Genomic DNA, 24,542 nt, shown 5'->3' on the forward strand with positions numbered 1-24,542 from the left:
GGCAGAAAGATCAAGAAAGGAATGAAGGTGGCCAAGGAGATATGGATTGAAAAACAGTGCTCTAAAATTGAAGAGTGTATCAATAATGAAAGTAGCAAATGAGCCTTCCAGATTCTAAAAGATCTGATGAAGGAAAGATGGACCAAAGCTAATGCAATTCAAGACAAAGAAGGGAACAGTCTTCCAGAAGAAAGGGACATCATCAACAGGTGGACAAACTCCTGCTCTGATCTATACAACCACCAGACAAATGGAGATCCTAGTGTCTTAGACAGCCCAGATTCAACAGAAGAGGATGATTTTCCAATACTGCATGAAGAAGTGGAGACAGCGGTGAAATTACTCAAGAACAGAAAGGCAACAGGTATTGACAACATCCCAGCCAAACTGATGAAATTCACAGGAGAAATAGTAATAGATGTACTCACCAAGATCTGCTATAAGATCTGGCAGACCGGTGAGAGGTCTTCCACATGGACACAGTCACTAATCATCACTCTGCCAAAGAAAGGCAACCTGCAATTGTGTCAAAATTACCAGACCATAAGCTTAATTAGCCATCCCAGCAAAGTGTTGTTGAAAGTCATATTGAACAGATTGAAGCCACAAGTGGAGAATATCATTGCTGAAGAACAGGCTGGCTTTCATGCTGGAAGAAGTACCACAGAACAGATTTTCAACCTTCATGTTCTATGTGAGAAGTACTTATGACACCAGCAGGACATCTACCACGTCTTTGTTGACTTCAAGAAGGCATTTGACAGAGTAGGTCACAAAGCTCTCTGGGCAACCATGAAGAAGTACAATGGTGGTCGTAAGCTTATTCTTATCATTAAACAACTGTATGCCAAGGCCAGCAGTGCAGTTCTCGTCAATGGCACAGTAGGACAGTGGTTTCGCACCACTGTTGGACTCTGGTAAGGCTGCCTTCTTTTGCCCACGCTGTTGAACATCTACTTGGAGCGCATAATGACTGATCTCCTAGAATGTCACATATGCACAGTCAGCATTGGGGGGCGAACAATCGCAAATCTTCAGTATGCTGATGACATTGATGGCCTGGCAGGCAGCGAAGATGAACTTGCCAACCTTGTGAAACAATTGGATGAAACCTCTGAAAAATACGGCATGGAAATCAGTACAGAGAAAACAAGCTGATGACAAACAAATGTGATGGGATCAGCTCACCTATCACTGTCAGTGGACAAGAGCTGGAGACAGTGAAACAGTTCAAGTATTTGGGGGCAATTATCACTGATGAAGGATCCAAAGCAGAAATTCTGGCAAGAACTGTGCAAACAACAGCAGAAGTGGCAAAGCTAAAGCTAATTTGGAGGAATAAGAACATTCCCCTAGAATCCAAACTGAAACTGCTGCATGCATTGGTCATCTCCATTTTTCTGTATGCATGCGAGACATGGACCCTTATGGCAGAACTTGAATTGAAATACAGGTAGTAGAGGTGAGATACTTCCGTAAAATCCTGGACATCTCCTACTTTGACCACGTCACTAATGAAGAGGTCTGCAACATCATCACCCAATGCTCGGGGTCACATGAAGATCTCTTGATGACCAGGAAGAAGCGCAAGCTGAAGTGGTACAGCCATGTAACAAGATCATCTGGCCTATCCAAGATCATCCTCCAAAGGACAGTACAGGGGAAGAGAAGAAGAGGTAGACAGAAGAAATGGATTGACAACATAAAAGAGTGGACAGGAATGGACTTTGCGGAGACTCAAGCACTGACACAATCATCGGGGTGGAGACAATTGGTTGATTGCTCATCAATGATGGTGCCCCAACGACCAATGCGGTTATTGGAGCAATGACGATTCATAGATGGCTGGCTAATTCACAAATTGAATTTTAAAAGGATATTTTAGGGGGAAATGTAAATGAGGGGCTATTCTTCAGTGACACTTACCATTAAACTAGTCAAATGATAGTTTAGAAAAACAATCCAAATGTTAGGAATACATTAAATTGCAGTGTGAAGCAGGCTGTGTGGTGCTGGTCTGTCATAACCTTCTTTACAAAAGGACCAGGTTGTCTTTCTGCAACCTATGGATTTCCCATAGTCTCTATTATGGACAAAGTCTGTAGTCCTTACTCAGGCATAGATCCCACTGTAGTGAGTGGAAGTTGTGCTTAAGAAAGTACTTCGGGATTTGGCCCTGGAAACAGATTATGGAGAGCCCATGCCAGGAATATAAGAAGGTTGTTTGAACCACAGAAATCCCAAAAGTATTAAATTCATTGTACAAGCCGTTATGCTGTGAAGAAATTTTCTAAACAACTCTTAGAACGTTTCAGTGTTTCATTCATTATCATTACATGAATGATTAGCTTAAATTGGATTTACTGGTGTTTTTTTCCTGAACGCCAGTAATATAGCAAGCACCAAATTCCTAATGAGCTGCCCATTAACATAACCACTTAAAACAATATAGTGTGCTAGGCATGAAAACTGTGTAGCTATAGATAGCTCCCATCAAGGTAGTCCACTTAATGATAATGCCAGTTATTATTTACTATAGTAAATTTAAAAAAAAACCAGCCAAAGTCACTAATGCAAATAGATATTCTAATTATATTTATGCTGTCCCTAGAGATTTTCTTTAATTGGATTTTTTCATAACTTCCGACATTTATTAGTTCGGGCTAGGTAAGTGCTTTTGATCAGTTTCAAGAATTCATTCCCTCCTGAGAACCTTGAAACTGTAGCCTACTCTTCCCTCAAGCTCCCATGGGTTTAACTGGGAGTTTTGCCTGAGTAAGGAATGAGTAAGGACTTTAAGATTTGGCTCTACTTGCATAAATATTTGCAATTGTAGGGGGAGGGATATAAATTTCAGGCTGGATGTTCAGACTTCAGAAGTCCATGGAGCCAAGCCGATTATGCCAGCCACGATCTGGCCCTTAAAAGCAGACTAGAGAGAAAATACCCACGTTCCATTTTGATGAAAGTTTCATCTCTAAGTTGTTAATTGGATCTAGCTGATAATGTTACTGCCAGAAAAAGAGGATACTTAAAAAGACATTGCAGCCTCCAGCCACAGGGATGGCTTTGTCTGGACTGGTAGTGGCTCCTGGTGGGCAGGCCAGTGGAGCTCAGCTAAGTCATTGGCCCCATGCACCTGAGGGAGGGTATATAAACTCTGCCCTTGAGCCTGAGCCCAGTCAGCAGCCTCCACTAGGATTAGTGTACAACTGAGTTCTTTGGGCTATTGTGAGCATTGCATCAGTTGCCTTTTTTGGGACTGGGTGGGAATTTTTCCCTCACCATCAGGCTGGCCAGAGTGGGGTAAGATTTTTTGCCTTCCCCACAGCAGCTCAGGGACCCAGTAGGGTAAGGTTCAAGTGGTCACAACTCAACAGGTGGCAGGTATCCAATGCAGGTATTCATTCCATAGGGGACTGGTTCCCTGAGAAAGAAGAGTTGGAAGTAGACTTAGGGGAAGACATTCCCTAAAGAAGCTGCAAAACAGGCGTGAGGGTCCTAACACCTGATACAGCAAAGAGATGACCCCCTTTTCCCAGCCCCTGTACTCTCATTAGAGGGGAGTGCAGTGGAGTCCCAGCAACAGGCTAGGACCAGCTGGGTGAGGGGAAGCGGATGGCAGCCCTCCACCAGGTAGAACCAATTAAGGACGTAATCATGACTTGCACTGTATGAGTTACAGCCAGTTAGTTCCCAGATGAGTTAAATATAAAGTTGTGGCCTAATTAAGCCACATCCCTTGCATTTTGTCTTTCTTTCTGCATGTCCAGGACAATGATCTAAGCCAGGTTGGGCATAAGGTGAATGATCTAAGCTATCCAAAACAGGCAATCCAACTAGTTTTACCACTTTGGACTGGTATCAGAAGGTGATATAGTAAGTGTCCTATCACCTTGGGTTTATAGGTAGGCTTTTCTGAGGTAAAAAGAGATCAACTGTCCTTACCCCAGTGATGGCAAAATAAGGAGTGAATGACTGCTGGAGTACCAGGTGAAGAACAAAAGAGATTAAAATCTGCCACTCTGAATAGCTCCAAAAGGGGAATGGTGGGTTCAGAATGAGCAAAATGAAGTCAAGGAAACTAGGAAGGCCTGGTTCCATTCATGTTTGAATCTTTTTAGCATTTAATTACAGTCTCTGCATGTTTCATTACACAACTGTGGAAAAAATATAATTGTTTTAATTAACTATAGCAACACTGAAATAGCAGCAACAGTTATTAACAACTTAAATTCCTTTAGTTTCCTGACCCCTTCAAGGCCACCATAAACTCCAGTATTGCATGCTTTATTGAAATCCTTTGCAATTCCCAAAAATCAGTTTTATGAAAATAGCTGCAGCCTTTTAAAATAAGTAATTACCTTGTAGACATCATGCACTGTGGTTAGTCTGTCAAATCGTAGATACATTGAATTTAACATGAGGACTATCTGAATAGGCTCACACTGGGCACAAATGTTGGTAAAGGTCACAACATCACTGAACAATATGGTGCATTCTTTAAACTCTCCTGTGAACAGAAAGGTCTGTGTTAGCACTCCTTCCATTTATAAATAATTCTGATGAGCTGGACCAATCAGTAGCTGTGGCTGCTATGCACATGCAAGGCTTGTTTGCTGAGATTGCTTTTCTAACCACATTTTTAGCAAGTAAGATGATTCATTTAAGATCCATATTGGTAAGGGAGGATCTGATTTAATAAAGTATCTAATGTAAGAACTGCAGCACATCCTAGACAATCCAGGGAGCTGTCTACAGATGTTTAAGCACCTAGGCCTGATTCAGCAAAGCACTTACGCACATTTTTAGTCTATCCCTACTCAAGGCAGCACTTAAGCAAATGCTTAACTTTAAGCCCGTGCTTAAGGCCCATTTACTTCAATGGAATTTAAGCATATGCTTAAATGCTGTCCTAAATAAGAATAAAAATGCTTTCCTAAATCCGGCCAGTGCTGGGCTTACACATTTTTTTAGAGGAACGACAGCATTGTAGAAGTACAGTCAATTTGTTCAATCGCCTCCTCCCTTCCACTCTGTCTTTTTCCTAAAGCTCTCCAGCCATACTCACACCTCCCATCTTCTGCCTAGGTCAAAACAAAGCCTGTTTTCTTGGTGCCACTCGGAGCACTGGCATTGTGCTTGCTGAATGGGCAGCCACAAGAAAGGGGGGTATCATTGAGGCTACATAGTTTGCACATCCCTGGCGCCAGCTCTGGATAACAGCACAGTTCCCAAACCTAATATTAAGGACAGGGCTGCTTTTTTAAATACACATATCATATTCATTCACCTGCCTCAACTCGTTTCCCCTCTTTTAGCTGGTTGGCCACGTGCTTTGGAAGCATGGCATAGAGCAGAGCTTCGGTCTTTTTCTTCTCTTCCTCCAGGTGCTTTGAGAGTATCCGCAGTTCTTCTTTCTTCCTCTCCAGCTGGTTGGAGAGCTCCATCTCAGCCAGCCTTTGCTGGTTGAGAAGAATCAAATCCCTGGTAACGTCATGAGGTGCTATGTCTGCAATGTGCATCTGTCTCTCTTCCAACTCATGCAAAGTGCGCAGTAAAGGTGAGCAGAGATAGAGCATGCACTGCAGAGACTCCATCCAGATCATCTGGCCTGTTTAGAACAGGAATTGGAAAAGAAAGTGAGGACTTTCAACAGCCTAGTTTTAATAGTATGGGATTCTTAGCCCATAGGACAATGGCTTATCTTTAGGTGTATATCACCTTGGGGACTGTCAGGGTTTGTCTGCACTGCAATTAAAATCCTTTGATTGGCCCGTGCCAGCTGACTTGGGCTCTCACTGTGGGGCTGTTTAATTGCAGTGTAGATGTTTGGGCTTGGGCTGGACTCTGGGCTCTAGGATCCTGCAAGGTGGGAGGGTCCCAGAGCTCAGGCTGCAGCCCGAGCTGGAATATCTGCACTGCACTTCAACAGCCCCACAGCCCGAGCCCCGCAAACCAGAGCCAGCTGGCATGGGCCAGCCGCCGGTGTCTAATTGCAGTGCAGACATACCCTCAGGTCCTAGAGTTTCTGTCAGACTATGACGGACGCTGTGCTGTGCTGTGTAGGAAACAGTGGCTTTTTGCAACCGAAGGTGGCTAATCCTGACCCATGCTATCTTCTCTATACTAGAAACCACTCTCCTCCCTTAGTCATTGCTTACAACATGCCTGTCAAAACTCCCATTGACTTCAGCGGAGCCTGGATTTTCACCCAGAAGGTCTATGGTAGAGTCAGGCATTGAACCCAGATTTTCTGAAACCCAGTCTAACGGCATATGACCACCTTTCCTATGAGAGTTTCTTTCCTTTTGACACTATGCTTGATATACTATATGTTTTTACTTCGTCTGTAGGCACAGGAGAGAATTACTGAGTTTTAATGGTGACTTGCAAGGGGGAAAATTGAGCTTGTGCTCTTTTTTGCTTCTTTATGATACATAAAGAATGCCTGAAGGATAGGTAGATTTTTCTTTCTTTCTTTCTTTCTTTCTTTCTTTCTTTCTTTCTTTCTTTCTTTCTTTCTTTCTTTCTTTCTTTCTTTCTTTCTTTCTTTCTTTTTCTTATTCTGCTTGCTTTCTGTGTTAGAAATTCAAGTCTTATCTATTGTGTTTTTCTTGAAAAATTGTATGGACAACTGGAGAACTAACAGGCTTATGACATAACAGATACCATAGATATTCAATGTAAATAACTGGGAGAAAATGTAATTTTCACTCGGACTGTTTAGAACTCCTTGTTTTGTTAACATCTTTTTTACTCAAACTCCCAATACACTTCTGAAACCTTCCAAAAGATCTCCAGCAAAACAAGGTAAGACCAGATTTAACATGCATGATACTTCTAAGACAAAACATGAGCAAATATATTTTTCAGGCCTTCTTGTTTATATCTTAAAGAAGCAAAGTGAGGGCAAAAACACATTTTTTCCTTTCCTTTTAAATATACACTTTGTTGCAACTAAATGGACCAATCAAAGCACCACTCAATACCATTTTCTTTGAAGGAAAACCAATCAAATAAAGTGACTTCTTTGTCACAATAATTTAAACTGTTCTGTATTTTTAAGTAAAGGAGAAAGATAGAAATGAGAATCAGAAAGTATAAATGACTATAAACAAAAGCGAAACTGACTATTCTTTGATTGCAGTGGGCAGGAGGCAGTGGGAGGGAGAGGGAGGAGTGGCTCAGTGGGGCTGCCAGTGGGCAGGAGGCGCTGGAGGGGGGGAAGCTGGCTGCCAGTGTAATTTTTTTCCATGGGTCCTCCAGGGCTGGAGCACCCACGGAGTTGGTGCCTATACCCTCACTATACAAATTGTTCCAGCTCCTTTGCAGGTGGTACTGAGAGCAGAACTTAGCTCGCTGGGCCTGGCCTTGCACACCCCAAACTACCAGTGAAGGGGATGGTCTTGGCTGTGTGCTGGGGATATCCACTGGGACAAGTGGGAGGGGCCATGGAGTGGCAGCAGAACTACTCAGCAGAGATTGCTTTAACTTAATGGCTAAAATAGCTTCTATTTTATCATCCTACCACATACACAACAAAGGAGAAGGACCAGAGGGTTTGTGTAGGGAGCTACCTTCTCATTCTGCCCCTGCACACTATCTACCTTGCCCCAAGAACTCAGGAAGCCCCTAAAAAGATGGGTTCCATGCTTTGGGGTGAGCACTTCTATGCATCCCCAATACCCCAGCCTTCCACAAATGGAATCTCATTCGTTCTGTTGCCAGAAAACCCACAATACCTGCAGAGGGAGGGGCAGGCATGAGTGTATTAAAGTATTACTCATCTTTCCTATACTATACAAACAGCTGGCCATTTATTTGTCTAATGCAGGGAGGGAGGAGAAATCAGCTAATTCAACTCTACAGTTATTCTTGATTTAGCAAGAGCCATTTATGTTCATTGAAAAAATTATGTACCTCTCAGCTCTAGCATTGGACGTTGTTTCCATGACTCTGGCATCATCTCTCTCCTAGTCCGGAAAACAAACTGACTGTTGATAAACTTCTGAACGCTAGAGATGGTGAATGTCACTTCTGGGTGCACGATACTGAAGTAATGATCCAGGCGAATGCCCATGGTCTGAAGGCCAGGGACAATCTTTTGAATGCTCACCCCAGATTGCTTTACTCTGAGCTTAAAAACAACATGGGCCACAGATTACATTTCATGTCCTCTTTGGGATCAGCTACCAGTCATCTGAACCACCACTTGCAATATATGATCACTGTTTTCAAATGGACTTAGCTTCACACAGAGCCAAACAGTCAACCATCTCATGGCTCAAGTACATGGCTCATTCCTCCGCATTACTTTTGTCTTATAGAATAACATAACATAGAACTAGGAAAAAGTGTTATAATCATACACGTGTATATGTTTTGCTAAGTTTCCAAACTTTAATCTTCAGTGAAATATCAATTATATTCAAGTAATGAGTCTGATCTTTGTCTTGCTTACACCAATGTAAGTCCTGTGCAACTCAATCAATCCCAGTGCAGCTAAAAACCAATGCAAGTGAGAGGAGAATCAAGTCAATTTTCCCTCAATTCTATGCAGTAGAACATCAATGATTAGTAATGAGAAAGCACTGCATGATCAGTTCAGTTCAGCTCCAGTCTGTTATATGAATCATTTTTTTCTAAGACTCATTAAGCTCCTTCCTTGTCTCCCCACAATTCCTGGTTCCCTAGGGTGTATAACAATGTCATGGTGACTTTGGAGAAAAATGAATTCTAACATTAAAGAGGATTATATTATGTTTGTTTCTATAATCTGCCATGCTTTGATCTCTTTTCTGTTCCTCATATGGCCATGGTTTCACATTGTGGTGGCTATGGTAGTGGCAGCAGATTTAAGCTGTTTTCTGTGATTTTCAAAATGATTGTTATAATCTTAAGTTTTGTAAGGGACATTCAGCATTTGGGATGGGTGTTTCTAGAACCTTTTTAAAAGATATACCACTCATTATAGTTAAATACTATAATTACAAAAACAAATTAACCAGTCAGCCTTTGCCAGCAACTACCACAAAGGGAGATCTGAGAGATATCACAGTATTGACCTACACTCAGAATAGAAAATAACTGTGGTGGCAAATGTGTTGGCAAATACTAACTTTGTAATGGGCACCATTGACCTATGGTTACTTTCTTTGGCCGTATCTTTTATCAGTTTTTAAGGGTTTAAGAGCTGTCTTTGAAACTGATGATAATATGACCCTAATTTCAGCAGGGCCTGGGACTTTCTCCTCAACAAGCAATTCACTTTCCATGACTATGTTAAGTGCACCCCAGCTGAGGACCTGCCCCAATTGATGGGAGCAAGATCTTATTCTGCACAAAGAATCTGGTTGCAGTGGTGTTGATAAGATGCCTTCAAAGGCTTAAAACCCCTGATTTTCATTCACCATTTACTACATTATGAAGTGGGTCCCATGAACATTTTGAAACCTCTGTATCTAGCCCAGTTGCAGGAACACATCCCATAAGTGGCTAAGTTATTTGCTTTGCTTACCCTACCCACCCACATGCTCTCTTTCTCTCTCTCTCTCATCCATCCATCTCCTATGTGAAGCCAACATTCTCTGCAGAGCATGAGAGTAGAAAATTGAGGAGCTTGCCAGGGACCAAGATAAGGGAAATTAGCAAATCTGGGAGAGTTCCCCAGCACATAATCGCTGCAGTCAGTGGGAACGGAGAAGCTGCTCATACCAGTCCCCTTGTGGCAGTGCGTTTGTGAAAGAGAAATGGCTCAGAGTCCTACCATTAGGAGTGAAAAGAAGCTGGGTTCCTCTTCCCAGAGGATGGGGTGGTGTGCCAGTCATGTGGCTGTGTGTCTGGGTTTTCCTAGAAGAGGAGCCCTTTGCTGCATGCAGAGTCTCACTGATCAGCCAGGCTCCACTGAAGTCATTGGGTGAACAGGAGATTGTGAGTGGGGGATGTAAAAGGGAAGTCAGATGCTAGTGCTGGACTGTCAGGGGAGAGGTCACTTTGCTAGGGAGTCCAGGAGATAGGGAAAGATGTTGGAGAATCCAGGAAACTAATGGGTGTTTGATGATTGAGTGACTGAGAATGATGCACCATGTTAGCATGTGTGCAGCCACTTCACACTCAGAAATCTCAGTGAATCCCTTTGCAATGCAGGAGACCCTACTTCAAGTTCCCCCTCCAATTGATGAGAAGTAGGGATTTGATCAGGTATCTGCCACCTTTCAGCACTAACCACAGGGCTATGTGATAATCTGATGTAGGGCTCCCTCAATCTCTCCTACTGAAGTTGTTGCACTTTAGTTAAATAATTAACTATTAACTGGGTCAGAGAGAGAGTGAGAATCACTCCATAGCATAGTGGTTAGTGCACCGGGTGAGCCCTGGGCTTACGGTTATAAGGAGGTTCTCCTCCTACACACACACACTCCCTGGCCATTTTGTGTGGTGCTAGATGGCCTCTGAGCACATCTACTGGATCAGGCCACACACAGGAGTGAGATAGAGGAAAACCTGTCTTAACACAGTTCATAGATTGCTAGCAGAGATGGGCACCTATCTCTATGAGTGGGATGGGGCGTAGGACGCAACCCTGTCATTGCTCAGCATTGCAATGCCTAAATCCCTTTGTGAATCTGGGCCTATATGGCTTGTGTGTGTAAAACTTACTTACCAGGTACTTGCCTTACCTCTTCATCAAAAACAATATGGAAAGGAAGTCCATTGCAAAATGTTTTTGTATCTATCCAGAGGGTTGTAGGATAAGCAGGATCAAATCCTCTCAGAAGTTTACCTGCAGTAAGATAAATCTGAAGCTTTTGATCATATTGTAGCTCAGAAAAATAATTAACAGGATGATGTGAAACAATAAGGTAAATCAATATAAATAATGTGTGAGTATAGATATGTGCAAATTCTAGGTGTCGTATGCCGTAGATAAATATAAAGCGGCTCATCCATTTCAATTTTATCTGGATGAAAAAGTTTAGGTTTTTAAACCCAGAAAAATATGAATTTTTATGTGTGTGAAATTATGCAGAAAATAGATGGGTACCAGTGCGGCTCTGTTAATATTTCAGATACTATAGCAATTGCCACTGCGATATTCACACCAAAGGGTATATAACAAAGGTGTTCAATATAGCCTGCCAGCTGCTTATGGACACTCACAGTGGAAAGGTTTAGGGACACAGTTTGCTGTCCCTTATGTGCAGAAATCTGGTCCAAGTAATGGAGAACAAAAGGAGTGTGTGTGAAACATTCCTTGAGCTTTTCCTGAAAGCAGTTGCTTTGTCTGAGGGAAGGTAGCAGCTTGCAATCAGAAAGGTGATGTTTTCATATTACATGCTGAGCACAAAGCATGTAGATTAAAATGTCAAAAGTGTCTACATAAAACACATGCCCAAGTCTTGTTGATTTTCAACAGGTCTTAGGCACCTCAGTCACTTAGGGTATGTCTACACTGTGATTAAACACCTGCAGCTGGCCCTTGTCAGTTGACTTAGGCTTGTCGAGCTCGGGCTGAGGGGCCGTTTAATTGTGGTGTAGATGTTCAGGATCGGGCTGCAGCGACCCATCTATTTTCTACATAAAGGTACATCTCCAATTCAATTAAACAGCCCCCCAGCTGTGGGTGTTTAATTGCAGTGTAGGTGTACCTTTAAGCAGTTTTGACTATTTTACCCATATAACAATAAACAATCTCTGAGAATGGGGAAATGCATGATTATTACTGCATGGTTTATAGCTAAGCATTCTCCAGTAACCCATAACTATCAGACTGATGATTATTTCAAATGATCTATTTTCAAATGTCTGTCATTAGGAGCAGAGGAACAAAGGTAGCAAGTTCTCAGGTGACTATGGAGAGAAGGGGGCTAGATTAAGAATGCGAGGCCTAATTTTCAGAAGAGTTGAGGTTCTGCAGCTCTAGCTGAAGTCAGTGGGAGCTCAGCATCTTTGAAAATCAGACCCTTGGAAACTCCAACAATTGACGAGCTGTTACAAGTTAACACAAGGAATCAATTTCTTTGATTTTTAAAATGCAGTTCTACTTCAAAAAGTGATAAATGGCAATTTTGTACTCGGCAGATCTGCTCGTTCTGTATATTTAGAGTCATATAGGTTGATGCTAGATTCAGACATCAGTTTTCACTCCTATTAGCCCTATTGAACCAAAACAGCTATGGGAAAGTGAACTGGATTTTAATCTTTGTGGATCACCAACAGAATTCAATCAGCTACCCTTGAGAGAACCTACTGATACCTATTGATACACAGGTGTCACCTAGGGCATTAATCAGACAGCATTATACTTGCATAGCTGTAGCAGAGGGTATAATTTGACCCACAGAACCAATACAGTTGCTGATGTTTGAAAAGGAAATAACCCAGTTTGAATCAGATCTCAGGTTGAGCTCACAAGGCTGGCAGCTAGAAAACCTTTTATTTTATTTTATTATTTATAAACTGAGACTACTTGATCTGGAAATCATTGTAATTAAACATGGAACTCCATGATGCTGTTTTTACAGAATCACTTTTCATGTATAAACACACTCTAAAGATGAGACACTTTAAAGTCTGAGAGACACACAACCTGCTGCACTTGAGAATGTGCTGTCAGTAAGCATGCTTCTTTGTCCACAACTTTGATGGAATACGATATTCTACTGAAAGGATACAGGGAAAATATGATTGGTGAGTAGCTAATGGAAGTGAAGTTATGTACGGCTTATAGAATACTAAATTAACAGTATTAATAGATGATGTCAGATTCCCTTTGAATGATCTCTCTCTTACCTCTTCCTAGTGTAACGATTCCTCTGATTGTTTCCCAGTGATTTTTCTTGGCAGGACAAATAGAAACAAGGCTTGTTCTGTCTCTAATCTTATTCAGGTTTTTTTCAATATCCTGTGGAATAAACCCAATCTGAACATTCAGCTCTTTTTTCAGTTCTTAAAACTCTAGCTCTGAGGGCCAAATCCTCATCAGGTGTAAATCACTATAGGCCCACTAACTTCAAAGAAGCTATGCTAATTTACACTAGCTGAGGATCTGACCCAAAGAAAAATACTTTAATGGAGATAAAAAAATATAAAGGGCCAAATTTTCAAAATTCCTTGACCGCAGCCTTTGAACTTAAACTGAGACATGCAAATTTGGTAGTTCAACATACAGTTGTCTGTGGTGTACAAGATCTTGCACACCCAGACAGTCACAGATTTGTACAAATGTCCAAATCAGATACTTAGCATCTACCTGATCTTCATGTGCAAATTCCATTTGTGCAATCCAAATTTAGGAACTCAGAAATACATGCCCAAAAATGTGGGTATGCACATGAGGGTATGCACACTGCAAGCTTAGAGGCAGCTTTTGAAAACTTGGTACCTACATTTATATTTTTATACCAGACTAAACAAATAACTGCAAATAAATCATGTCAAACTTATTAAGTTAGTTCCCAGAGGCTCAGGGCATGAAACTGTACAGTGATTAGCCATCCTTACTTCTTATTGAAATATTTGATTTCCTACAGATTTTAATGGGAGCTGAAGGCATTCAGTAAATTGGAGATTGGATCTGCAGGACCCAGTCCTGCATATTATTCTGTGGTGTCAGTGGGATCTGTCTACATGAAGTAACTTGCAGGATAGGAGCCTTAAATGGTAACAGCAGATTCATCTAACATATTTTGGATAAAAAAATCCCAGGTACAATATATATTAATGAAAGATATATTTCCCTGACATTTATTTATAGGAGGAACATCAAAATACCTCTTTATTCAGTTGTTTCTCAATTTGCCTTCCAGAGTCAGCAGTGTATTGTGGTGAGGAAGAGAATTTATTTCTCTTTTTGTATGAAAATACAGGTTTTTGAGTGACAAGGAAAACTATATGTTCTTTTTTCCCAGTTCTTTCTTCCTCCTCTGTTTGATTGACTATTTCCATTGAAATTTCAGTGTTGAAAAAATCCAGGGCTGCTGCACCAATGATTCCTGAAAGGGAATAAAAGACAAATTTCTGTAGCGAACTAAAACCTTCCATTGTAACAAATATCTGCAATGCTGTGTACCAATTCTAGCATTTATACCTAACTTATGCAGTTTTGAGTGTTTATATATAAAAAATCAGAAGCGCAAGATGACATGATGAATTAATAAGACTAGGTACACCAATGTGTACATTTTGGGCTAAATCCTCAGCTGGTGTAAATCAGCCTACCCCCAGTAATTTTATATAGCACAAGGGCGATTTACACTAGCTTTGATGTGACGTACACCTTGGGATGTTATGAGACATATTTAACTATCAACATAGCAAACAAAGTTAGTTCAGAAGATCTGTAGAATCTGAAAAATTCTCTAAGGACTTAATTGAGCCTTTAGACGGAGCCATAAGTAAAAAGGGGTTTGTAGCTGCACTACCCTAAGCAGAGCGCTGAGGAGGAATTGTGACTCAGAGACACCTCTCTGATTCCGAATCCCTGCAGAGCTCCCATTTGATGTGGGGAGTGGAGGGGGAAGAGTGGTAGTTTGCATCATTTTCTGCTTTGGCTCTTCTTCAGACACTGCACTCTTCTGGCTGGGCCATGGAGGTAGCCTCCCCATCACCTCGCCTCAATCAGCCTGCCTCATCCTCACCCATATGGGCCCAGGAGAGCAGTATTGGGCTAGCAGGCCCTGGTTTCCCACCCCCCTTTCACTCCATGCCTAGATTCAAGATCCAAACACGTCCTGTATTGCTGGGTTGAGGGGTGCTTTGAGGCTTTACTCCTCTTACCCTCCTGTGCGGATTAGTCTCAATCTTGCTGATTGTCATGCATGTACAAAATGTTTTCCTTTGTAAAACACACTGCAGCTATTTTCTAATATGTATATTTAGACAGATTATAGAGTTTTGCTATGATTCTTCCTTTTTATTTTGAATAACATTTTACACAGTCTGACCTTGATTATGTAGTTAAGGGGAATTTTCTCTCTTGAAATAAGACATTGCATCAACATGCATTATTACTGCTTCCATTTGTACTTAGTAATATGTGGTAGCTGCGTGCACTATTATACAGTGACAATGATCTGAAAAATTATTCTGAATTTCTAGAGACCGGTGAAGTCTCAAATCACTATACATTCTGAAATATCAAAAGGCAATGGGTATTCATGAAGGGAGAAGCTTTGATTCCCATTTTAGATTACAAGTTCCTTTGAAGGGGCTCCACTTAATCATCTAGAGGTTACGAGTAGGGATCTATTTAATCATAGCACAAATTGTGAAATATAGTGATTCTCTCAATGTTCACATGGATCAGTTTCTGAGTGAAGATATAGATTCTTGCAAATGATAATGGAGAGCCTAGTGCTGAATTGAGTCCAATGGCAGTTTTGCCTGGATATTCATTGCAGGATGTCTCCATGATCTATTTTTAACATCTCTCCTCAGATTAACTGTCCTTTATACTCCATTTTAACGATTTTAGGGATATGAGATATTGAGAACTAGCACATAGGTGGACTCCATAATGCATATCAGCAGTTTCAACTTCTTCCATCATAAAAATCTGTATGTTTTAGAACTGCTATGACAGGACAGACATTAATGGACTGCTTTTGCAGAATTGCTGAGCATCCCAAATCCCACTGAAGTCAATGAAAGCTGCAGATGCTCAGCATCTCTGCAAATTAAACCATAACAGTAAAATATTTAAAAGTCAATCAAGATACTGTCAGGCTGTCAATTCTCATCCTTGGGAAAACTAAGCAAAGAATAGCTGCAAATGTATGAGTTTATAGATGTAATGCATTACTAGCTCAACTGCATTATTACCTGGAACAATATGGCAGAGACCTCTTCTGTCTGAGTAGTAATGCAAATGCATTGACCCATCTTCATTCTTTTCTACCCTAAAAGAAGGTGCATTCATCTCCTGAAAATAATAATAATAGTTAAATATCCTCTATCATAAGGAACTAGTGCAATAGCAAGCTCTATAAAAGCACCTTGTATCTTATCAAAATAAATAGTTATACTTTATAATGCTGATCTCATTTCATTTGCATTTATCAGAAATGAAAGATCTTTATGTTAGAAGGAAACTATACCTTTTATTTGATTCAAAGTATTGCATAACTTTACATCTAGTATTAAGGATAACTTAGAATAGCTGACTTCTTTCCCCACTAGTGCATCAGAATAATTAATTTCAGTGCACAAGAGGGATGGTTGTAGCACAGTATTTTGTTGACACGTTGGTGTGTAAACCCTGGCAGGGTACATCCATATCTGCTCAGTAGTTCTTACTTAAACTTGCCTGATAAGAAAGAGACAGGTAGCTATGTAATGCATCCAAGTTCTCGATGAACTCATAGAGATTTCCACCCAAAGTTCTCAGCATATGGTCATAGCCTGACCGTTTGCAAAATTCAAAGAAAAACTCTCCAAACTGCTTCAGAACCATATCAGGGGGGACATCTGGCAAAATAAAGGTACCTTAATTAATTAACATGACAGATGTGAGAGTTCAAACAGTGCTGAGAAATGGACAAACAATAAATGCAAAATGTTTGTAAAAATGGTAGGGAATGTTAAGAAACGTGTGTGTAACACACAGCAGAGATCAGGGAGGGTGAAAGTACAAAGCTCTCCTTTGTACTCTCCCTACCCTGGGGTCTTGTGTGCATTCCTGGGCTTAACTGGGAGCATCCTGAGAGCAGCTCTAGCTCACTAGCTGTTAGCCCCAAGAAGCTGAAACAACAGATGGGGGATCAGGGTAGTGTAGGGGCATCCCATCTTGCCCCCTTTCCTTCAGCCATGACCCCATATGTAACAGGAAAGGGACGTAGGAGCTCCTATGCCACCAGAATATCCTCCTTTCACTGAACTGTTCTTCCATCCATTGCTTACTAGGTTGGCTTGATGGCAACACAGTGCAAAGCAACCATGCTACACCCAAATATCCCAACCCACAAGCCTAATTTGGTCAGTCTTTTGAAATGTGTTGATCTCCAACTAGCAGCAAAAGCCATGGCTATGTATTACGCATCTTTATTGTATATTATTTTTAAAGAAAAGTTGCAAAAAAAAAGTTATATGACTGTTAGAAATGGAAAAACATGTATTTTCTCTAGCTGTCTCATTGTCTAAAATAGAAAACAAAAAAGCCACCTCCAGTACATGTCTGAAATTCTAATGTTTTCAATATTAATTCTTAATACTGTTCTCTGACTCTGTTCTCCCCATTAGTGCCTGGAGATGAAAACTGCACCTCCCTGATCCCTGGGGCTGCAGCCATCTTCCTGGGAGAAGGGCAGGCAATGTTTTCACTATTGCCTTCCCCCAAAAGGGTAGATGGGGAGGATGGTCTTAAACAGAGTTCAGGGCCCGGTAGGACCCCACAATAGTGGAGGGTGTCTGGTCAATTAATCCTAACTAACATTAACCATTTTGGGAGCTCCAAACAGTGGCCTGCTCCAAGCACTTTTTATCATGAGGTTGGTGCAACTGCCTTCTGGATGGACTTCCCAACTCTGACCCTGCTCCAGTACAAGCAGGTATAACCCAAGATCAGCTTAGTCCCTGGTTTATAGAAAGCCCAGTTACATTTTCCACTCATTTGGAAAACTCCCATTGACTTATATGGGGCACAAGACCTCAGAGGCTTGGGCCCAGGTATTGTTTTGTATTGCATTGACATACCTAACATTTTGCAGGCTTTGTCAATTAGCTGCATTGTGATCTCATCTTTGTAAACTTCAAAAGTCAGAAATGTGTCCTGAACTCCTGCCTGGATTCTGAAACAAAAATGAGATTCATGTTGCAATATCATTCTAAACAGAATACGTTTAAGACCCAGCTGGCATCCCTTAATCACAGTTCTCCTATTTGCACCCCTCACTGTGGTACCTGAGAATGACCCTTCCCTTCATTAATGTTAACTGGATAGATGAGTACCTGTTGAGGACAGAATCTAAACTTAGGGCTCAAACCTGCAACCTTTGCTCATGTGAGAGGTCACATTGACATTGGTGAGACTTAAGTACGTGCCTAAGTGATTGGCTGAATCAGGATGTATGCTGTACAAGGCTGATCATATTATTTATTATGGTAGTTCCTATGAATCCCAACCTAGTATTAGTGCCCCATTGTGTTAGGCACTGTACAGATGACAGTATTGCTTTTGCTTTTGTTTCACTGGTTTACTGTACATTGTGGCACATTCTGATACATTCTTGGTTCTCTGTGGGCCTGAACCAAAACCTATTTGAGTCAATGGGAATCTTTCCATTGGTTCCAATGGACTTTGGATCAGGCCCTGTGCCTCTTGGGATCTACATTTGTTTCATTTTTATTTCTTTATATTAAGTAAAATTTCATAAAGCTTTTCAAGTTAAAAAAAGAGAGAGAGAGCGAGAGCAAAATCAATGTTTTCTATCACATTTAATTACTTTCCCCTGAGGCTCCTAGATTAAATTGATTTCAAAATAAGGGTGGCTTCTATTCAGCATAATTACTTTTCAATAATGATACAATGAGCCAGTGTGTCTATTGCACATATGTCCCTCGGACAAAACGTCATCCTTCATTATTTGGTCTAATACATGAAGTAATTAATATCCTAGGATAAAATGTTGCAGTGTAAAAGCCTTGACTTTGACTTAATAGGTATTTTTAATGATTGCTTACTGAATAATGAATACTTCAGCATTCATTCAACAGTGAGAGATTGGTATTCTGTGGTACTATATTCCTTTTTATACTTTCTCTTAATTTATTAAATTCCATAGGAATGCGTTACCTTAATTTTTCCCATGTTTCTTCACCATATTTTTCAGCCACCAAAAACTTCAGGCATGTGTTTATAAATCCATACTGCAAAAATAAATATAGGAATATGGAAAAATTATTTACAAAAGTGCCCTTGAATCATGCAAGCCCATAATATTTTAAATTCCACTGTTATAATATAATACAAAATAGAGAAATAACACTTTGCGCTCATTTAGTTCCTTTCAACCAAGTCCTTTACAAAGTTGAGTATTATTTATCCGTACATTTAAAAAAAATTTAGGGTAAAAAAAATTCTTAGTCCTGTTTTATAGATTAGGAAACAGGCAAAAGCAAGCTAAAATCTGTTCTAATACACTGATGTCAATCCAGATTCACTCCCATGGAGTGAAAGGAGTTAGTGCAGATTTACATCAGTGTAACAGAAAGCAAGATTAGCCCCACTGTTGTCTCAATTATTGTGTATGTGTTTATCTAGGTACCTATAAAATGGAGGTGACAGTGGATTAAAAAGGTGAGCAAACATTAAGTTATAGGGATAAATAGTATCATTACAGCAATGATTACCTGAAGTTAGGGGCAGCTTTTGCAAATTGGAGACTTACCCAAATTCACATGGGCATGATCCAAAGCCCACTGATGTTAATGTTAAACCCACCTGTGAGAGGAATGGGGTTTGGTGTATGCCCATGGTGAGTTGGTGTGAGAATGGGGACTGCAGGGCCCAGTTGGCCCTCCAACCCCACTGCTTAAAATGATTAAAATCACTATTTTAGTATCAGAATTTACTTAGAAGAAAAGGAAAGTCCTCAGTAAGCATTTCTGCCACATTTTTAAATTTTCACAATGAAGGCCTGATCCTGCATTTCTTCAGTATTATCATTATACAGCAGGCAAAATCTGCAGGGAAGTCAATGGGAATTTTACTTGCTGCAGGTACTTGACAGAGCAGTGGGATACTGCATTGCTGCTGTGCAGGTCAATGGAAAGAAGCATCATTTCTGGGATTTGATAAAATGCACAATATTCACCAGTATGATCAGAATAGGGCTTGTCATGGAAACACATGTTTAAAGAATATATATATATATATGTTAACCTGTCAAAGTTAGTCACATAAATTCAGCCCAAGAAAACTTGTAAATCCACAGAAGCTATTCTGTTTGATTGACACTATTCCCCATAAGAGTTATGTCACCTATCAGTGGTTAATGTGCAGTCCATGCCAGGTCCAGGCAGACATTTGCATCTTGGCCAATGAATAACTTTCTAACCTTAATAAAGTGCCCGTCACTCTTTTTGAGGGACCTGGTCTAAATGTCTGTCTGTGACACCATCTCTCTATTCATAGCTCAGTGGTTTGAGCATTGGTCTGCTAAACCCAGGGTTGTGAGTTCAATCCTTAAGGGGGCCATTTGGGATCTGGGGCAAAAATTGGGGATCCCTCAGGCTTTAAGCAGGGGGTTGGACTAGATGACCTCCTGAGGTCCCTTCCAACTCTGATATTCTATGATTCTGTGTCCAACGCTGCATTTCTGTCATCCTCAAATTCCTATCAGAAATTGCCTTCTCCCCCACCCACGAGCTCTTGTGCGCCAAGTTTAAGCCCCCACCGCGCTCTGAAAGTGCGGGGTAGTGATGGGACTATTACAGGGCAGGGTTTGTCTAGAACAGTGGTTGACCCTTCAATTATGCTCTAGCTCCAGGTCCCTTCGGGCACTGCAGTGAGGAGGAGCCTTTTTTTTTTATTTCGGTTAAATCTGGCCTGTAGGTGGGATGGGGGATCTTTAGCTACTTCCAGAGCTGTTCCTGCGCTCCGGGCTGTACCGCGCAGCAACCCTGGCTGGGGGGAACCGAATGGCGGGGAACCAGCCTCAGACCCATCAGTGGCGGGCTCTTAGGCCAGGGCCGATGAAGGGCGAGAGGCGAAATGCCAGATCTGCCCTTCCACAGACACCCCCTAAGCTTCCCCGCCACGCACAGGGCAGGCTGGCTGCTGGCGGGGAATCCCCCAGTGGGGCCGGGGGTGGAAAGGGACCCAAGCGCCACTCACCATCCTGGCACCGAAGGCGCAGCGCTGGATCCCGCTGATCTCACCAGAGCCGGGCCCCTCGTTTAAAGAGGCGAAATCCCCCAGGACAGGGAGGGCTGCCCCGTCTCCATGGTACCTCGGGGTCCTCAGCGGTTCCCCTGCTCCCCACAAGCAGAGAGAAAGGCTTTAAGTAGTGGTCCATTGGCGGGCAGCCGTCTCCTAGCAAAGCCTCAGCAACCCCGTTCCCGGTGAGTCAGGCACCGCGACGGGTCTGGAGTCTCCATCCTCCCCACGGGCAGTCAGGAGCCGCCGGCCATCCGCAGCCGGGCAGCGATCACCTCCCCGCAGCGGTCCGGGCCGGAGGAGCCGGCTCATGCTGGAGCTGCAGCGCCTGTCTCCCTCCCCCGCAAACGCCCATCCGCAGCTTTTCGGGCTTGCTGCCCCCGCGCAGCCGGGGCTGGGTGGGTGCCGATCGCTTGGCGCTGCGCTGGGCGGCGCTGGGGAGCCCAGGTCGCTGTCCAAGGGGCGCGGGTGCTGAACTCCTCGCTGCTCCGGAGCGAGCCCCGGTCATTCAGCCCTGCCGCCAAGGGCTTGGTGCCCATTCCGCCGTGCCCAGCGAAGCCTGGGGAGGGGGAGCCCCGAGTCTGCCAGCCCTGACTGCGACTGCTGGAGAACAGAGCCGAGCTCACAGGGGCGCGACTCCCTCTGCCCCTGTCCCGAGCTAATTCGTTTCACACGCGGCATGTGTACGAGGCTTCCGCAAGTGGAGTGGGCACTGCCGGGGCGCCAAGCCGACCCCATAGAAAACCCACACTTCTGCTTCAAAGCAAACCCGGAAGCGTGGAAGACGGAAGGCTTCGGCAGGGTTCTTCACTGCGTCTTGCTCTCTAAAAAGGGCTTTGTTTTTCCAGGCCTTCCGAGCCGCTTGTACAGCAATTAATTAGGCAGAAAAGGAAATTTACCAGCCCTTGCAGGAATGACAAGTAAGCCAGTAAAATGCAAACGAAGGCCCCATTACGATGGAGTTTTTCCAGTGATGTTTTTGTTTTCCTGATCAAGGTATCTTATCGCAAATTCTGGCAAACACCCTTACTGAAATCCTAAATTACAAGCTAAAATCCACCTGGTTTGATTAACATAGCTAAGAAGATCACCGGGCTTGCAATGCTTTTTTAATGACTCGTAGGTAATTGTTATTAATAAGTCAAGTATTGTATCAAAAACATTCACAGTGTGTTTTCATTCAAAGGATACTCAGATTTAGTTAGGAAAAATATATAATTTAAAGCTTCTGCATTGGACTTATTGCTGCAGTTACATGGGGGTGTGAGGGATAGCTCAGTGGTTTGAGCATTGGCCTGCTAAACCCAGGGTTGTGATTGTGAGCTCAATCCTTGAGGGGGCCATTTAGGGATCTGGGGCAAAAATTGGGGATTGGTCCTGCTTTGAGTAGGGGGTTGGACTAGATGACCTCCTGAGGTCCCTTCCAACTCTGCTATTCTATGATTCTAAGGGTTCCTGTAGCATTTATACACACATGCCACATTTCCTGGTGCACCATCAAATATTTATTTAAACATGGACTTGTAATAGAAGGCTGTTAATCAGTGTAAGAGCTAGAACCAATGCATCCGATGAAGTGAGCTGTAGCTCAGGAAAGCTTATGCTCAAATAAATTTGTTAGTCTCTAAGGTGTCTCAAGTCCTCCTGTTCTTTTTGAGAACATCTATACTGAGCTCCACTGTGAGCGGTACAGAGGCGATCGGAGTTTTGTGCGCTCAAGCAATTTTTCAGTCAATTTCATGCCTTGCCTTTCACCCTTTTACTTCACAGGGTAGCTGCCTTGCCTCTTGTTCGCTGAGCCATAGATCCCTAGTCTGTAGATGTCGGTACTACTCGCTGAGAAGAGCCAGCTACCTTCCATAAAGGCCCCAGGACGGAGCACCATGTAACTGATTCATTTCAGTTGTTTAAGGTTATAAAAAGGGGTTGCTAGTTTGCTGCTAAGCATCTGGGAACGATCACGCTCAGGTAAGTGTGACACGACGTTCCAGTGTCGTGACACAACAGATCTAGCGGATACTCCCGTTATTCTTTTAATCACAAACATTACTATCAAGGCAAACATCGCATCTCTGTCCTGAGTCCTTAAAAATGTCCACTGTGTTGTAATTGAGTTGTGAAACAAAACCTTGGCAGTTAGAGCACACCATGAAATTGCTGTAAAACGGAAATCAGTAACATTTTAATGTAAATACAAAAACCAAAGTGAGACCATTATACATAGCTGGTCTCTGAGGTTACATTGGTCGTACGTTCGATTTAGGTGTTATGTATAACAAATAAAAAACAGGTTAGAATTATGAAGAAGTTAAATTCAACCAGCTGGGCCAAATTCAGCTCTGGTGAAGCTCCAGTGAAATTAAATTTGGCCATTATATTTTGTTGTACATGAACGCTGAGGGTTCCTGCATTCAAAGTAAATAGCCAGCAAAAGGAGAAGAGATTTTTCTAACAGTAATTTCAACCTATTGAAGGGGGTTTATAAAGCTGCATTCAGCTACGAAGAATACAAGCGTATCAGTGAGGCAGAACCGTAGAGCAGCAGCATATCTGGCAGTGAACTTGAGCATTTCCCTTTTGTAACTTGTCTTTTAAAATCATAAGAGTTACTTTTTGCTGACGTTATGTATTCAGTTCAGTGGTTGCTCGTTTCCTGTTTCGCAAAGTAATTCAAATGAAGTAAAACTCCTCCTACCTGATGTTTTAAAACATCAGTCTTACTACACTATTCCAGCCAAGAGAGTCAGTTTCTATTATTCGCAAAAAGAAAAGGAGTACTTCTGGCCCCTTGGAGACTAACCAATTTATTTGAGCATAAGCTTTCCTGAGCTGCAGCTCACTTCATCAACTTCTTTGTAATTTGACCTCTAGAGGGCGTCCCTTCCCAATTTTAAATTTAGAAGCACACTGCAGGGGAGCAACACAACGTGTATTGCTCTAGAATTATTAGCAGATTCTTGACTACTCAGAGGAATGAATATATTCGAGGTAAATAAAGAACAAAAATATATTAAGAATTTTTAGGGTTAGAATGCATCCCTTTATATGCCTTAGGTCCTGTTATGCTCAGAGGAACATGACTATAATGTTGAGATCTGGCATCTGGGTGCCTAAAATCATGCTCTTAAATCCATTCTGGTGCCTCTACTTAAAAGTAATCTGATTTTCAGAACCACTGAGCACCCTCAAATCCCATTAAAATCAACAGGACAGCAGCTGGTCAATACTTTGTGAAAATCAGACCACTTCTAGTCAGCTGCTCAAATATGAATTTGAGCCTAGATTCTCACAGAAACTCCAATTAATTTTAATGAGAGTTAAGCACCTAAATGCCTTTCAGGAGCTGGGCCTTCATAACTTTCAGTGTAAAAAAAATCAGTCTAGTTTTAAAACAACAAGATGAATGAATACATTACCACCAACCAAATGGATGAATATGTGTGTATTATGCAATGACTATGTCACCATCACTAAAACCTTTCAGTAAAGAGAATAGTGTCATAGTGCAAAATTCTGAAAAATCCAGTTCTGCTAATACAAGCACAAACCCAGTAGTACATTATTCCCATAAAACACTGTAACCAACCCTTATATCTTATATTAGAATGAGTGGTTAAAGTCTAGGTGGGACACTCTGCCAGAACAATTAATGTAGGCTCTTGTG

At 42.0% G+C, this 24,542-nt stretch overlaps 1 protein-coding gene across 1 annotated transcript in view; it reads right to left on the bottom strand.

The window, feature by feature from the left end:
* The window catches only part of LOC140917335 (guanylate cyclase soluble subunit beta-2), a 31,571-nt gene extending 10,324 nt beyond the window's left edge, over positions 1-21,247 (bottom strand). The window contains exons 1-11 of the mRNA XM_073359923.1: positions 20,837-21,247; positions 18,794-18,867; positions 17,695-17,789; positions 16,310-16,470; positions 15,826-15,925; positions 13,777-13,997; positions 12,796-12,907; positions 10,683-10,786; positions 7,924-8,140; positions 5,294-5,614; positions 4,365-4,513 (exon numbers count right to left, since the gene is read on the bottom strand). Of these exons, the coding sequence (XP_073216024.1) occupies positions 4,365-4,513; positions 5,294-5,614; positions 7,924-8,140; positions 10,683-10,786; positions 12,796-12,907; positions 13,777-13,997; positions 15,826-15,925; positions 16,310-16,470; positions 17,695-17,789; positions 18,794-18,867; positions 20,837-20,839 (1,557 nt within the window). The 5' untranslated portion in view covers positions 20,840-21,247. The remainder of the gene's footprint in view (positions 1-4,364; positions 4,514-5,293; positions 5,615-7,923; positions 8,141-10,682; positions 10,787-12,795; positions 12,908-13,776; positions 13,998-15,825; positions 15,926-16,309; positions 16,471-17,694; positions 17,790-18,793; positions 18,868-20,836) is intronic.
* Positions 21,248-24,542: the final 3,295 nt, after the last annotated feature.

Source organism: Lepidochelys kempii, chromosome 9, assembly GCF_965140285.1.
Source record: "Lepidochelys kempii isolate rLepKem1 chromosome 9, rLepKem1.hap1, whole genome shotgun sequence".
NCBI lineage: Eukaryota > Metazoa > Chordata > Testudines > Cheloniidae > Lepidochelys > Lepidochelys kempii.